This window comes from Camelus bactrianus, chromosome 15 (assembly GCF_048773025.1).
Source record: "Camelus bactrianus isolate YW-2024 breed Bactrian camel chromosome 15, ASM4877302v1, whole genome shotgun sequence".
NCBI classification, from domain to species: Eukaryota; Metazoa; Chordata; class Mammalia; order Artiodactyla; family Camelidae; genus Camelus; species Camelus bactrianus.
This window is the reverse complement of record NC_133553.1, coordinates 19925259-19939109: the sequence shown is the minus strand read 5'-3', so window position 1 is coordinate 19939109 and position 13851 is coordinate 19925259. Positions and strand designations below refer to the sequence as shown.

Here is a 13851-nt window from a genome sequence, read left to right as displayed (position 1 = left end):
CTGTAGAAACACAGCTTTTTCTGGATAATATACCTACATCCAATATACTTGCAGCTGCTACTTCATCCAGATGTCTGAAGACAGAGTTCAGAACCTCTCTTAAACGTTTGGTGGATGACTTTTTATGAGGCTGGAGGAGCACCGCCTGGAAGTTGACTGGCAGCCCATACCTGTTCGGATAGAGAAAGTGTGTAAATGTTACTGCAAGTGTAAATGTGGGTAAAGTGAACCTGAGAGTTGGCTCCATTAAAAACGAAAAACTTCAGCCAACATAGCTGAGGGAAAGAAACCTCAGTTGAGTGAAATACCGAATCAGAAGTGGGACTAATTACTAGATCTTTTCTGCGTGGGAAACTCTAGAACACACTAACCCACTGGTGATAGATTTTGACTCCAGAGCCAAGAGAGCCCCCCCTGGTGTGTGATCATCAGGTGGTGAGGGCTCGAGTTGAATGAGGCCGTTGGACTAAATTCTGACTCCAAAGCATTTGTCTAAAAGTCAGCTTGGCTAATTGATTTCTCTGCAGCAGAACAACCCACCCCCCCCCCAAAAAAGAAAAAAGTGGTTTATCAAGATTATTCCCTATCCTGAGCTTTGAGCGGATGGAAAGGATTTTAAAGGGACTTCGTATGCCTGAGTACCTTTGAAACCACTTACAGCCATTCCCGTGGTGGTATCTCAAAACAGTTGAAATATTTACACTGAATACCATATAAATAGTAAACATGTATTTTGTGATTGCCGATGTTTTTTTCAAAAATATACTATCAGTGAACAGATCTTGGGTGTTCAGTACTTACCACGCACGCTGCTGCATGCCCGAGCTGGGCACGTGACCTGTCCTTGAGATGCCCTTTACTGCCTGGCCTGTTAGTATTACTTAGTTTTTATTTCACCATCAGTGCCCATAAGTTAGCCCCTGGCTTCTCAGTCTCACTTCTGGCTGCTAATGGGGCAAAGCGTTCACTAAAATCCTGAGGTCTCCTAGCGGATCTGCAGAAAGGCGAAGTAAGCGTGAAAGGGCTTCACTGTACCCAAGCACTAAGACCTACCTTGTGATGGTGTCCTAGAACCCTGGGCGAGGGGGATCGATGGGACCCCAGCTAAACCAGTGCCCAGATGCGCCCAGGGCGGGGGCACTTGGGCTAGATCGTGGCTGAGAGGATGGCCCAGCCAACCACCCTCATGCCTTCTTTGTTCCCATCTTTTGTCATCGAAGCTCTGCTGTTCCCCGTGGAACAAAGCAGTGGTTGTCCGGCTTACTGGAGAGCCCCTAATACCTGAATGAGCAGTCACCTCACCTTGCCTTCTCTCCTGAACTTCCTACCCCAACTCCCAGTGCTCTGGGAGCCCACCCACCCCCTCAGCCTCAGCAGAGCAGCTCTCTCCCTGCTCACCACGGAAGTCAGAGGAACAGCCTTGCAGCCTTCTCAAAGGAAGATGGTCACCGATCCCACACCCTGGTCAGCATGTATGTATGTATGTCAGGAGATGGGCGTTCTAGCTCCCAGACGCAACTGCTAGACCATCACTCCGCTGCCCGCACTCAAAACCTTCCTCTGTCACCACTCTCCTGCCGTCCTCCAACCTGGTCATCCCCTTACAGTCACTGCCAAGTTGCTCTGGAAGGTAGTTTATCCTTCTCCTGAACAAGGACCCCGCCTCTGTGCTCTCCTCCCCTGCCCAGCCTGTGAGCTCCTTGCCGCTGGCATCTTGTTCACCGCTGTATCCCCGGAGCCTGGCAAATAAGAGCCACGCCTTATCAACACTAAGTCAGTGCCCCTCGTCCCTTCACCTGCCTCCACGCCCTGGACCCCTTTCAGCCCACTCCCCTCTGGAGTGGAACCCCCTCAAAGTTCCCACATTCTTCCCAGAGCCTTCCAGTCTTTCCCTGCTGACTCTCCCTCTGGATCGATGTAGAGGAAAGCCTTCTCCACTCCACTCTGAACATGCCTTCCAGAAGCGGGGCTGGGTCTCCCCGCTCCTTTCTCCTCCAGCCCCGCCCCCGTGCTCTCCCTCTGGGACTCAGGAGAGATCACCGGTGGGGAGCCCTGCACCCCTCTGTACTGAGAATACCGCAGCCATCACCCTCCTTCAGGCTTCCTCAACTGCTGTCTCCTCCCCTTTGACATGTCCCCATCGTGCCCTGTTTAAAATAAAAACTTCCTCAACCCCCTCCTGCTCTCATTCCACATTTGAAAATATCCAACGTCTTACGTCATTTTTAGCCACTGCACTGGCTTCTCACACCAATGACCGCCCAGTGTCCCCATCCCAGAGACGTGTAAAGCCTTAACCTTCCACTCCCTTTGACTCACTCGTCTCTCCCTCTTCCAGCCTCGACTGATTTCCCCACGGGCCCCTCTGCCTCCACCCATTAAATGTTCGGCTCAGTGAGGTGCGCCTATGGTACGTTTCCTATAAATGACTCTCCCTAGGTGAACCCATCCACGCACCTCAGTCACCACTGATGGTTTCCTATTACCTGTTCTGCCCCAAGACCTCTCCCAAGATCCAGACTATTGCCCAGCTGCCTGGCCAGCTTCCCCAATCTCGTGGCCCAACCACTCACCTGGGGCCCGTTTCCATTCTCTTGGGTGATTTAAGCTTCACCCTGAGAACGAACTAGCACTTCCTCAACTGAGGGCTGGTCCACTTCTCTCTGATTTTATTCAGTCCACTAACATTTAGCACCCACTCTGAGTCCAGGCTGGGGGACAGAGGCAGAGGAGAGTCAGCCCCAGTCCTCCCCTCCCTCCCCACCGCGTCAGCTCTCAGTGTAAGTGCTAACTGGGGGCAAAGACTGATGGGGGCGGCGGTCAGAGGAACCGAGACACAGGTGAACTTCACCTGTCTGCTCTAATCAGTGTGCTGGGTTAACATCTATTTTCTTAGATTATGTTCTCTCCATAGGATGGAATATGGAAAAACCATTAAAAAAAAAAAAAAGGATCACGTAGCTCTATGTGTACTGATGAGGCTATAACGCAAAGCAGATGAAAAAAGCAAGTTGCAGAACAGTAAGTATAAATGGTCCCACTTGGGGGATGAGAAGAGTCTTGAAGCAATTAACCAGGATTACCTATGGGCAGTGGGACTGCAAGGAGCTCTTACTTTCCACAGTATATATTTCTGTACTTGAATTTTTTTTAATTTACAGTGTTCATGTATTACAACTCTATTTAAAAAAAATAAAAATATGGTTTTTAAAAATGTTATACATTGATAGTTTTGAAAAGAATTATTTCTGCCTATATTTTTAAGGGAAATACTCAGTTTTATCAAGCTTAAAAAAGATATTGGACATCCATCTTGACCTCTCTCTTGAGCAAAATGGACAACCTAAGGATGGGCAGGCTGTGCAGGATTGGGCCTGAGGACCACTGATTTTTCAGGTGGGCAGGGACAGTCGGGCCCTCCTGTACTGTCAATGGCTAGAACATTCCAAGTTATCTTGAGTGCGCCTTTCAGCCCAATGCCACGATTCTTGCCATTAGAGGTGTCCTGGGTGGGGGGGGGGGGGGATGGTGATGAGAAGTGCTGGTCAGACCTGGTCTGTGTTTAGACAAAACCACATTGGCAGCCATGTGAAGGACGGAGACAGAGGACCAGGTAAGAGCCTTTGGCAACAGCCAGGCAGGTGAGACAGGAGAGAGGGAAGAGAGAGAACAAAGGCAGGATGGCAGGCCCGCCAGGGATGGAGGGGAGTACGGGGAGGGAGAAGGATCCAAGGATGAGAGAGCAGAGGCCCCCACGCAGGCCCTGAGTTTTGGGGAAGGGCATGAGGGCACAGGCAGAAACAGGGAAGAAGGAGGAAGGGGCCAGGAGGGAGAGGAGCCAGTATCTGAGTGAAGCCTCTGCAAGGAGAAGGAATGGCAGAGGGAGGCCAGGAAGCCCTGGCGGGAAAGCGAGAGCAGGGGAGTCGACCAGGGAGGTGGTGGGAGGGGAACTGAGTCAGGGGTGCTGGGGAAGGGGCCAGCGAGACCACCCCAGAGGGGCCGAGGGTGGAGGAGCCTGGAGCCTGAGGGCAGGAGCAGGCCAAGCGGGAGGAGGGGGCAGCCAGGACCCCCAGGACATGTTCAGGACACAGGACATGTTCAAACACAGTAGAAAGCAGGCTTCAAAAAATATTTCCTGTTTGATTCCATTTTTGTAGAAATTTAGTAAAAAGTATGCATTATCTATAAATTCAAAAACAGAAATCTGAAGGATGCTAGTAACTCCAGCCCGCTAGCAGTATTTTCTCTTGGTGTTAAAATTACAGGTGATTTTTATTCATCCTTTTTGCTTATCTATTGTTTCTAAGTTTCCCACAGCAAATTTTTGTTAAAAAAAAATGGTAAAATAAGTTGTGTTGTGTTGTGGGTTGGGTTGGGTTTGGGTTTAGTTTTTGTGCTGTCGTGAGGGCTGGGCCTCGAAGGTCCAGGATGGAGACAGTGCTGGTGTTCCTTTGAAGAGCCACTGGGCCCCGGAAGGCTGCACAGAGCACCGGACAGCAGGGGGCCTCAGAGCTGAGGGAAGGTTTACTTGACTCAGGAAACCCTAAGCCTGTTGCCAAGAGCCAGAAGGAGTGGAGGAAGAGGGCAGGACGGCCAGGGCGTGTCCTAGAGGAGGCTGGAGGGGCCAGAAGGGGGAAGGCAGAGCCCAAGTGGCCCCAGGGCTGGCCCCTCCCGACCTCCACGCTGCAGGACAGCCCAGGACGGGCATCTCCTCCACGCACCTGAGCACGGACTCCACAAACACTCTCAATGCCTTGATGTGGATCCAGGCGATAAAGGCTTCACTGAAGTTCACCTTGAGCCATCGGAGCAGGGGGCCCTGCAGAGACAGGAGAGTGGGTGACCCCTCAGGGCCACTCCCCCTGATGCCAGGCCAACAAAGGACGTGGGTTTTGACAGAGCTGAGCCTGGAGCTGAGAAGAAATGCCCAGGGGACAGCAGAAGCAGCCCATCGGTCGGACGAGGCCAGGGCGAGGCCCAGGCCCACGTTCTCGAGGGCGCCTGGTGCCAGGGACGCTCAGTGGGCCAGCCACCCGGCACATGCGAGGGGCCACCACCGACCAGGCTGCGGGGCTGGGCAGCCCCTGACCTCAGGGCTTCCAGCAGGCAGCTGGCAGGCTTCTGTCTGACACTGCACTGCCAAGGAGCCCCCCTCCTCGAAGGCTCTGCCCCAGCTCATGGCATCATCCAGCAGCTGCCACTTCCAGAGGGTTCCTCACAGCCCCATTTCACGGGGCCATAGCTGCTATCACTGATGCTGGTGTGGCTGGTTGTCCAGGGAAGCTCAGAGTCTCAGAGCAAAGGCTCTGAGCTTTCACCTGATACCCACAACTGCACAAAAAGGTCAGGGGTGGGTCCAGCCAGGGCACCCAGAAGAAAAGAGCCGGGCTGCCCGACCGCCACCCCTCAGCCAGGACCTGCCCCATCACCAGCTCCAGCCACCTCCAGCCAGGACAAAGGCACCCACCAATCATTGCTGGGGAAGGAGGAGGGGCAGCTCCAAAGAGGCCCTGCAGATTAGGAGGAAGGCATGATTCTGGGATCCCTGAATTTAAGACCTCAAAGCCATATCAGATAACAGGAAATGCAAGGATTGCTTTTCTCAAAAGACCACTGCGCTTGGCGAGGACATGCGAGCCAGGGAACCCCAGGGCTCTGGGGGGTTGCTTACCTCACCCTCGCCCTCACTCTCTCTCTCTCTGCCGGTCTGCCCCGCCGCAGCCCTATCAGGGTTCCCTAGCGGGGTTACCTTAACCTTGTGGTCCGGGAAGGTGGACGGTCCCTTTTTAAGAGCAACACTGGAAATATGCTAAAGGCACAGAAATGATTTATTAATCTTTCAGCAAACATGCATCACAAACAAACAGAAATCATTCTCACGGCCTCAAAGGCCGTGAAGGCAAGTTCAGGAATGCTGGCCCACCCTTGGGACTGGCGTGCCAGCTGGACTGGAGGTGTGGCCGTGCCGTCCACTCCTGGGGGGTGGGGTGTTCAAGTCCTCAGGCTCCAGATTCCAGAGGCAGGTCCCACAGCCCCTCCCTCAGCCTGGCCTTGGCCAGGAGCTCCCCTACAACAGGAGACCCAGGCCAGAGGGCTTAGGGGAACCAGCTCTGCCTGCCGGGTTGTCTGAGCTCGGCCAAGGCGTCTCCCCAAGTCCAGCCCACAGTAGCCTCCTTGGCAATCAGGGTGCACTTAAGCGTGCAAATGCAGAAAATCAGCCAGGCGTGACAAGAGGACATCTCACCCTTTATCATCTTTCTTTGCAAACAAACAGGTACAAAGCACAGGAAAATAGCATCCTGTGCTCTCAAAGGGAACTGAAACCTGGGACCTAGCCCATCCCCTCTGGTTTGCAAATAACAAAAAGGACACAGGATGCTGGTCATACCCACCTGCAAAAGGGCTAAAGGGGAAAAGAGATTCTTAAGAAGCCAGGGCAGGGTGGGCGGGTATAGCTCAGTGGTAGAGCACATACTTAGCAAGTACAAGGTCCTGGGTTCAATCCCCAGGACTTCCATCAAAAAACAAAAAAAAATCCCTACATAAAAATAGTCAAAGCTATATGCATGTTGTTAAGAAAATAACATTTCACAAATGTTATTGATATAAATTTATTATTGTTTTCATTAATATTATTAATATGGGCATTTAACTAACTTAAATGAACCAGTGAGTTATTATCTACATTATGGACAAAGTTAAGCTGAACTTTAGATTAAGGATTAATGAATCCCCAGTACAAACAAATAAATAAAACCTAATTATCCCCCAAAACAAAAAACCACAAACAAAGGCTGGGATAGGACTGACCCCAGCTGAACTCTGCTCCCTGGCTAGTGAGTGGTCTGTCCCCACCCCACGCCAACAGAGACGGAGCAGGGCTCCCTGGGGCAGCGTAGGGTGCAGAAGTCTACACCACATGATAAAGCATCAGCAGGCAACCTGAGACCAGGGCACAGGCGTCAGGCTCTGGTCTATCTCCTTGATCCCCAGGGGTCTGTGCCAGCGCGGAGGTGGGTGCCAAGGCCTGCCCCGGACACTTGGGAAAGCTGCCACTAGCGAGAGACGCCGTGGGGCGCTCGGGCCAGGATGGAAGCAGGCGGGGAGAAGGCTCAGCTAAAGAGAAGGCTGGGACTCCACTGGGTCATTAGGGTTTTGGGCGAGCTGAGCTGAAGGAGGAAGCCCTTTTGACCTCAGCTCTTCTGACCTGGGGAGTCAGTCTGAGGCCCGGGGTGCGGGGCCCCGGCTTAGCCGTTTGTCTCAGGAAGATGTGTTAGGCCCCAGAGCGTCAGCCCCAGCCCGACAGATTGTGGACCTAAGCGTGTGTTCCCTCGGTGTGCACACACACGTCCACACACGTAGGCGCGCTGATGCTTGTGGGGAGGAGGGCTGAAATTACGGGCACTTCTATATGGTCAGTTCTAGCTTCCTCAAAGAGCAGGGTGGGTCTGTCCAGCGGGGCTCTGAGGGCCCCACTTCAGGGGCCCTGTGGCTGGTTCTCACTCCTGAGGGGGCAACTTGTCCGGAGACCCTGTGGAAAGGCCACTGACCCAGAAAGGTCAGGCCGGATGTGCAGGACTCCCCAGCCCGATGCTGGAGAAGGCCCGGGGCAAACACTTGTCCTCGTGGGAAGCACTTGCTCTGGATCCAAGCACATAATTACAGCTTCATGATTACACACCAGCTTTCCTCACCCCTCCCCTCCTCTCCACACTACAGGCTGAACTGGAAGCTTCCCTGAGACCCTTCCCTGGAGAGGCTGGGGCGGGGGGGTCGTCGGGTACCTGAAAACATCCCACCCAGTCATGCCTGCCTGGCTCAGCTAGAGGATGCCACGTCCACAATGGGCCCATTTTAAGGAGTGACTTTCTCAAGGCTACACTGTTCCAATTTCAAAAATGAACGCTTTTTTTCTCCCTCTCGAGCCCGGCTGCCCTCACACACGAGAAGGTTCTGAGTGGCTGTGGTCAGAAGTCTCTAGGGTAAGCACCCACTCTTTGCTAAAAGCACAGAGGAGGTAAATACAGGTGCTGGTGACGGAGGACGTCACGTCATGCCCGGAAATCACACCGACAGGGACTCTGGGGTGACTGCTGGCTGCACTCTCCCAGGCGGTGGCACCGCGCACTCTGGGCCCAGGTGCTCCTGCATGGAGCCCCGGCCTTGCTCAACCTCAGCGGGGCAGGCAGGCTCCTCTCCTAGAGCAAATGCCCGTGTCTCTCAGAGCCTCAGAGTCTCCCCCGCAGGACGGAGCTGAGTCTCTTCCCGGAGGGCAGTGCCAGGACTCCGTGAGCTTGCACTCATGTGGCAGGTGCACAGCGCTGCAGCTCACGGGTCCAAGCCACCTCCATGTGGCCTGTGCTTGTCAGCCTCCCCCAGATCCTACTCTGGCAGCCCCAGCAGAACACATGTTCCTGGTGGCGTGCACCTGGGGAGCGGGCCTGAGGGGAGCTGGGCAGTGAGGACTAGGCAGGTCCCTTCTGCTCCAGACCTCTGGTGCAGGTGGGAGGGGGCCCACCCAACATCTTGCACAAAAACCCTCCCAGCTGGTATCTTGTACTCACATAGTGTTGCTTCTTATCTGACAGCAACCTGGTCATCTCTTCCTTTTCCCTTTTAATTTCTTTTTCATCATAGTAAAATTCACGGACAGTGAACCTTAAAACAAGCACACGAGAGGCCTTCACTAAGAAGCTCCCACTCAGAGTAGAGACCCCTCCAGTGGAGACAAAACAAACCCGGAGAAGCCCATCGAGGCCAGCTCTTACTTGTTCTCTTTGGCTTTGATTTTGAAATCATCGATCACTTTTCGAAACAGAGTCACTGTGAAGAGGCCATCGTTGTTGTCCTCGGCAATCAGTCTGTTGGAGAGAAGCATTTGTTCAGCGGACTCCCCTCCAGGCCCTGGAGCGGGGCCAGGAGGAGCCTGTCCTCTCCCCAGGGAGGGAGTCTTTGCAGGAGGCACTGCGTCCCCTCAGTCAGCCCGGTGGCCCTGGCGCCGAGGGCAGGAGACCAGGGATGTCCCTCACTGTTTCCTCGCGCCTGGCCGCGTGGCTTTTGGCTGCCTGGTCCTTGCCATAGTCTCCTGACTCTTCCACTCACCCTCCAGGCTGAGGTCTCAGGGCCTGCAGGTGATCTAAGTGCAGGCCCTCAAGGGGAGGAAAACACTGGAGACCTGTGCAGAGCTGGAGTTGGCTCCTGGTCATGAAATGGCCAAGAGCAAGCTGCTCCCAGGTCTTAGTCACCTCATGTGCGTAGGAGCCTGGCTCTGACGTGCCCTGGCTGTAATGAAGCAGGCAGAGTTCCAGCTGGTGGAAACCATCCCACAATGGGCATTTCACATCCAGTGTCACAGTGTTTAACGGACACGGCCTCCCTGGCACACCTTGAGGTAGGACCACTACGGCTGCTGTCCCCAACATGGAGGTCACTGGGGCTGATGGTCTAAGTGTCTTTGAGTCCTGCTGGCCAGATGACCTGATACTGGGAGCCCTTGGCCCCAGGCAGGTCTCGTGGGCCTGCTGACCGGGTCACCTTCCCTGCTTCTCAGAACCCACACCCATAGGGGCTGACCCCAGGTTCTAGAAACCTTTCCAGTCATCTCTGCAGACTCTCAAGTGCCCTCAGACAAGGAAGGGCCTGGGGTTCTTGTCTGAGACCCAGGCCACCTACAGAAGTAGCCTCTCCCAGCGGCAGTGTGGTGGGCAGGGGGCAGCACTTGGCCATGGAGAGCCAGCCCTGGAGAGGAGTGAACACTCCTGCCAAGCCGGCCAGCCTCCAGGGCCAGCTCCTCTGCCCGCTTGGATGCCCTCCTCCTCCTGCAGGTAGGGTGGCCCCTGGCTTACTCCTCCAGCCTCCCCTTGTGACCTCAGGCTGTGACCGTCCTGTTCCTTGCACCCCTCAGTTTAGCTCCAGATGGCTATCTCCTGTGAGTTTGTGACTCTGGGTAAACCAGCCTTGTAGCAGGTGCCCCAGGCCAGAGGCATCCAGGCTGGGATGGGAGTGGGCAGGGCTGCCCTCACACTGGGCTCCGTGTGCTGGGAGGCAGATGACAGCACGGCTGCCCAAGATTCGCTGTCAAATCTTTAAAATGACAAGCTACTTCAGACACAGGAAAAGGTATGGAGACTAACGAATACCCATGTCTCCCCCACCCAGCTTAAGACAGAAAACAATTTTCATATATGTGGAATCAAAAAAAAATGACCTACTTATTATTTATAACTTAGATGACAGATTTCTTGAATATGTGTAGTACGCACGTTCGACTGTCCTCTATGACTGGTTACCGCCTTGTGTTGATTCCTATTTTGTGATTGGCTTTATTCCTTTGATAACTATGTAAGTTTAAAAAGCTACAGCTCTAAACTGTTCTTACATAAATGTAAACTAAAAAAATACGTGCAGTATATTGTATGTTTGTATTTACATGCAAAATATTGTATATGTGCAGTCAAATTGTAACAATTCTACCTAATAAAACTAAAAAATGAAAAAAATTGATGAACTTCATCAAAATAAAAAAACTTAAAAAAAAAAAGAAAGAAAACAATTTTCATACAGTAGAAGCCCCACGTGCCCTCCCCAGCTGCATTCTGCTCCCCGCCCGAAGGTCACTACTGTGCTGAGTTTGGGGTTTCTCATCTTTAAACACCCCGTAACTCTGTGTCCCTGTCTAGGCCCAAGTCACATACAGTTTACTTTCAGCCATTTTTTGATCTTAAATGAATGGCTTTGTGCTCTGTGTCCTCTTCTACAACTTGCTTTCTGCTTAACATCATACAGTGAGATTTATCCCTGCTCCTGCAGGCAGCTCTAAATAGTTGGTTTTCCCAGCTGAGTGGTATTCACGATTTGAATATGTTTCTCTATCCCTTCTTCTGTCACTTTTCCAGCCCTCTCTGGCCGCTCCTGCCCTGACCTCAGCAGGCCGCACAACTGACACTGTTTTCCTCTCCTGCTTGAGCTCTGTGGCCATCATGGCCAGGCGCTTGCTTGACCCTCAGGTGGGGAAGCATCGACACTAAGCTGGGAATACAGAGTGGAGTGTAGCACAGGCCCTGCACGTGCGGAAGGCAACCTCTGCCTGAAGGTAGTCAGGGAGGGCTTCCTGGAGGAGGGGGCAGGAGAGCGGAGTTCTGAAAGATGGAGGGAGTCCGGCATGTGGCTGGGTGTGGCCATGAAGGAACTCCAGGGATAGGCACAAGTGTGGAGGGCTAAGGGCCCTTGCACCCTCGGGGCATGTTTGGTGGTTGGGTACCAGAGCACCCACACATGTCCCCTAGCCCCAGGCCCTGGGGCCAAGCTGGGGTCTCACTTACTTGGTCGACCGAGGAACTACCATGTCAGAGAGGGATTCATAGGTTTTCTGCCATTGTGCGTAGCTTGGTCTGCAAGAGAATAGGACAGGGCAGTGATTTTTGAAGAAAAGGCTGTGAGGTGTCCTAAGTGTTTAGGAAGCTGCATCCCCCTCCCCAAGGAACTGAGATGAAAAGGGCTGGGGCCAGAGAGAGCCCCAAACATTCCCTGAGGCTCCGCCATCAGGCACTGGGGCTTTCCTCCCACCCCATCCTGGGCCCAGCCTCCCCACGAGGGCCCAGGTGCCATGAAAGGGCCAATGGGAGGGACTCAGCCAGAGATTCCTGCTGGGAGCTTTCTAACTGTGGCCCTGTGTGGCCTTGGGCAAGTCGACTGACCTCCCTGGCCTCAGGACAAGGAAACAGTACCCGGTCCCCCGCTGCAGGCTTGTTATGAGTGAAGTGAAAGCCAGTTTGTGGCACTGGGCACACAGCAGATGCTCAAGGAATGGCTGCTTCTGTCACTGCTGTCACTGCCACAGGCACTGTCACCTGCTCCTGTTACCACCCACACAGCTGCCACTTAGGGCCCCGGGATCTGGCTGTGGGGGACTCCCCCTTCCTCTCAGTTGGGCAGGACTAGCTTCCTTCTGTGATCCCCCACCCCAGCTGAGACCCCTAACCACCCACCTTCCCGGCCCACTTACTTGGGGACAATGACCAGAAGTGTGATCAGATACTCGGAATCCAACACAAAGTCTTCTTTGCTCACAATATCGCTCAGTGTCCGAGTAAAGAGGTTTCCCCTGACAAAGAGGGACAAAGGAGTGTGATCAGCAGAAAGGCACATGGAAGCAGACAGACCCCTGGCACACCCAGGACACGCAGGTGCTGGGACAGGAGGGGCAGCGGGAAATGGAGGCTCAGGATGCTCCCTGGGGAGGGGCAGGGGCCTTGGGCTAAGCATCCGCCCAGCTCTGGGTCTGGGCGGCCAGACGTGCTGTGGCTGGCAGGACCCCAGGTGCTATCACCAGTCACCCGAGCTGAATGCAACACCTAGTCACCTGCGCCGCCCGGGTGCGAACCGCCGGCTGTTGGGAGGGGATTGCTGGCGGAGGGCAGCTTAAGTTACTCAAGTGTCAACACAGCGGCCAGCTCTCGGAGCTGCCTGGGTTGTCCTGGGCAGACACAGACCCAGAGAGAGCTCCGTTTCACTTTACACGAGTTACAGGCCTGCTGGGGACAGTCACCTGAAGGAGCTTAGTATGTGTCCAGTGGAACCTGGTCTCTTCGAGGTCATGGTATTTTTAGCCCAGGGATCAAGGCTATTGTATCAGCAAATGGGCCAAAATACAGCTACTAAGACGGCCTGTAGCATCAGCATGTGGGCCATGATGCTAACGAACACATTAGTGCCCGCTGCTTCCAGAGGAGAGGGTTCTCAAGCCCTTAGCCAAGGCCGAAGCTTTAGGTCAAAACTACCCTACAGAGGCTCTCCAGTCTGCCCTGGAGCCGCACTCCTCTCCTCCCCTGGCCCAGCCACCACTGCGAGGCCCTAAGTATCCCTCTCGGAAGGCACCTGCGCTTGTCTTCCTGTCCCGGCGCGTCCTGAACACTATCAGGCCTTATCTGTCTGTGCAAACAAAGCCAACTTTCCATAAACGTTTGTTGAATGAATTAATTGTGAACCCTACAGAAATTATATTTTATTCTGGTTTGCATTTTAAGGGCCTGGCATGAGATCAGAGTATAGTAAGCGCTTAACGAACACTGAACAAAAGAAGGAAAAGAGTAACAGAAGAGGGTGGTGAAGACGGTTTCTCCCTCTTCACCCTCCCCGCCTTTACTCAGTGTAGACACTCAATCCATCTATCACTGTTACTACGAATCAACTCCACCAGTTGACTGCAGAGGTGGGACCAGGTTTGCTCCAGTCCCAAACAATTCTGAGGAAGTCCCGAATGATGCCAGGCATGATGGCCCAGCAGTCAAACGTCCCCAAGGCCCACTGATTGGAGCCATGACAGATCTATGCCATGGTCACCCTGAGGGCTCTCTGCCGCTGGTGCCCTCCCCCTCTGCCCACCTCACTCCTCCTTGGTAGGGCCAGGGAGGCGGCAGAACTCAGCTGATGCCCATTTAGTTCTGATACAAAATCAGGCAGCCAACAACGATGGTTTCTCGTTAGAGAGCATTCCCCCTTTGGTTTTAAATTTTCCACTAATGTACTATTTGCTTTTTTCACAAGAGACAGCTGACCCCGTACCCGTCAGAAGAGAAAAACAGAAGTGGGGGGGGGGGTGTGCAGCTCACAGGGTGAAGCTATCAGAGGGTTGGCCATATGAGGGGACAGCTGGTTCTGAGCTCCCCAAGGCCACTGCCCTTCTCTGGAGTTTTCACAGAACTGCCAACAAAATCAGATCCACTCTCTGGGGAGACTGGGAGGATCCCCCCATGCCAACACAGCCCTGCTCAAGAGAGACCTCCAGCCTCCCCAGCAGGAGGCGTCTTCTTACATACCTCCAACAACAGGGCGCTCACTACCTCACAAGAT

General features: G+C 53.7%; 1 protein-coding gene across 5 annotated transcripts in view; it reads right to left on the bottom strand.

Annotated features, from left to right (window-relative positions):
• ATP6V1C2 (ATPase H+ transporting V1 subunit C2) overlaps window positions 1-13851 on the bottom strand; it is a 50595-nt gene that overhangs the window by 489 nt on the left and 36255 nt on the right. For 3 of the 5 annotated variants that reach the window (XM_074341659.1, XM_045523390.2, XM_045523392.2), the window contains 7 exons: window positions 12005-12103; window positions 11322-11390; window positions 8769-8861; window positions 8565-8658; window positions 5672-5809; window positions 4722-4819; window positions 38-170 (listed from right to left, as the gene is read on the bottom strand). In XM_074341659.1, coding sequence (XP_074197760.1) covers window positions 38-170; window positions 4722-4819; window positions 5672-5809; window positions 8565-8658; window positions 8769-8861; window positions 11322-11390; window positions 12005-12103 — 724 coding nt within the window. The remainder of the gene's footprint in view (window positions 1-37; window positions 171-4721; window positions 4820-5671; window positions 5810-8564; window positions 8659-8768; window positions 8862-11321; window positions 11391-12004; window positions 12104-13851) is intronic. The other 2 variants (XM_074341660.1, XM_010964020.3) reach the window with 1 other exon arrangement.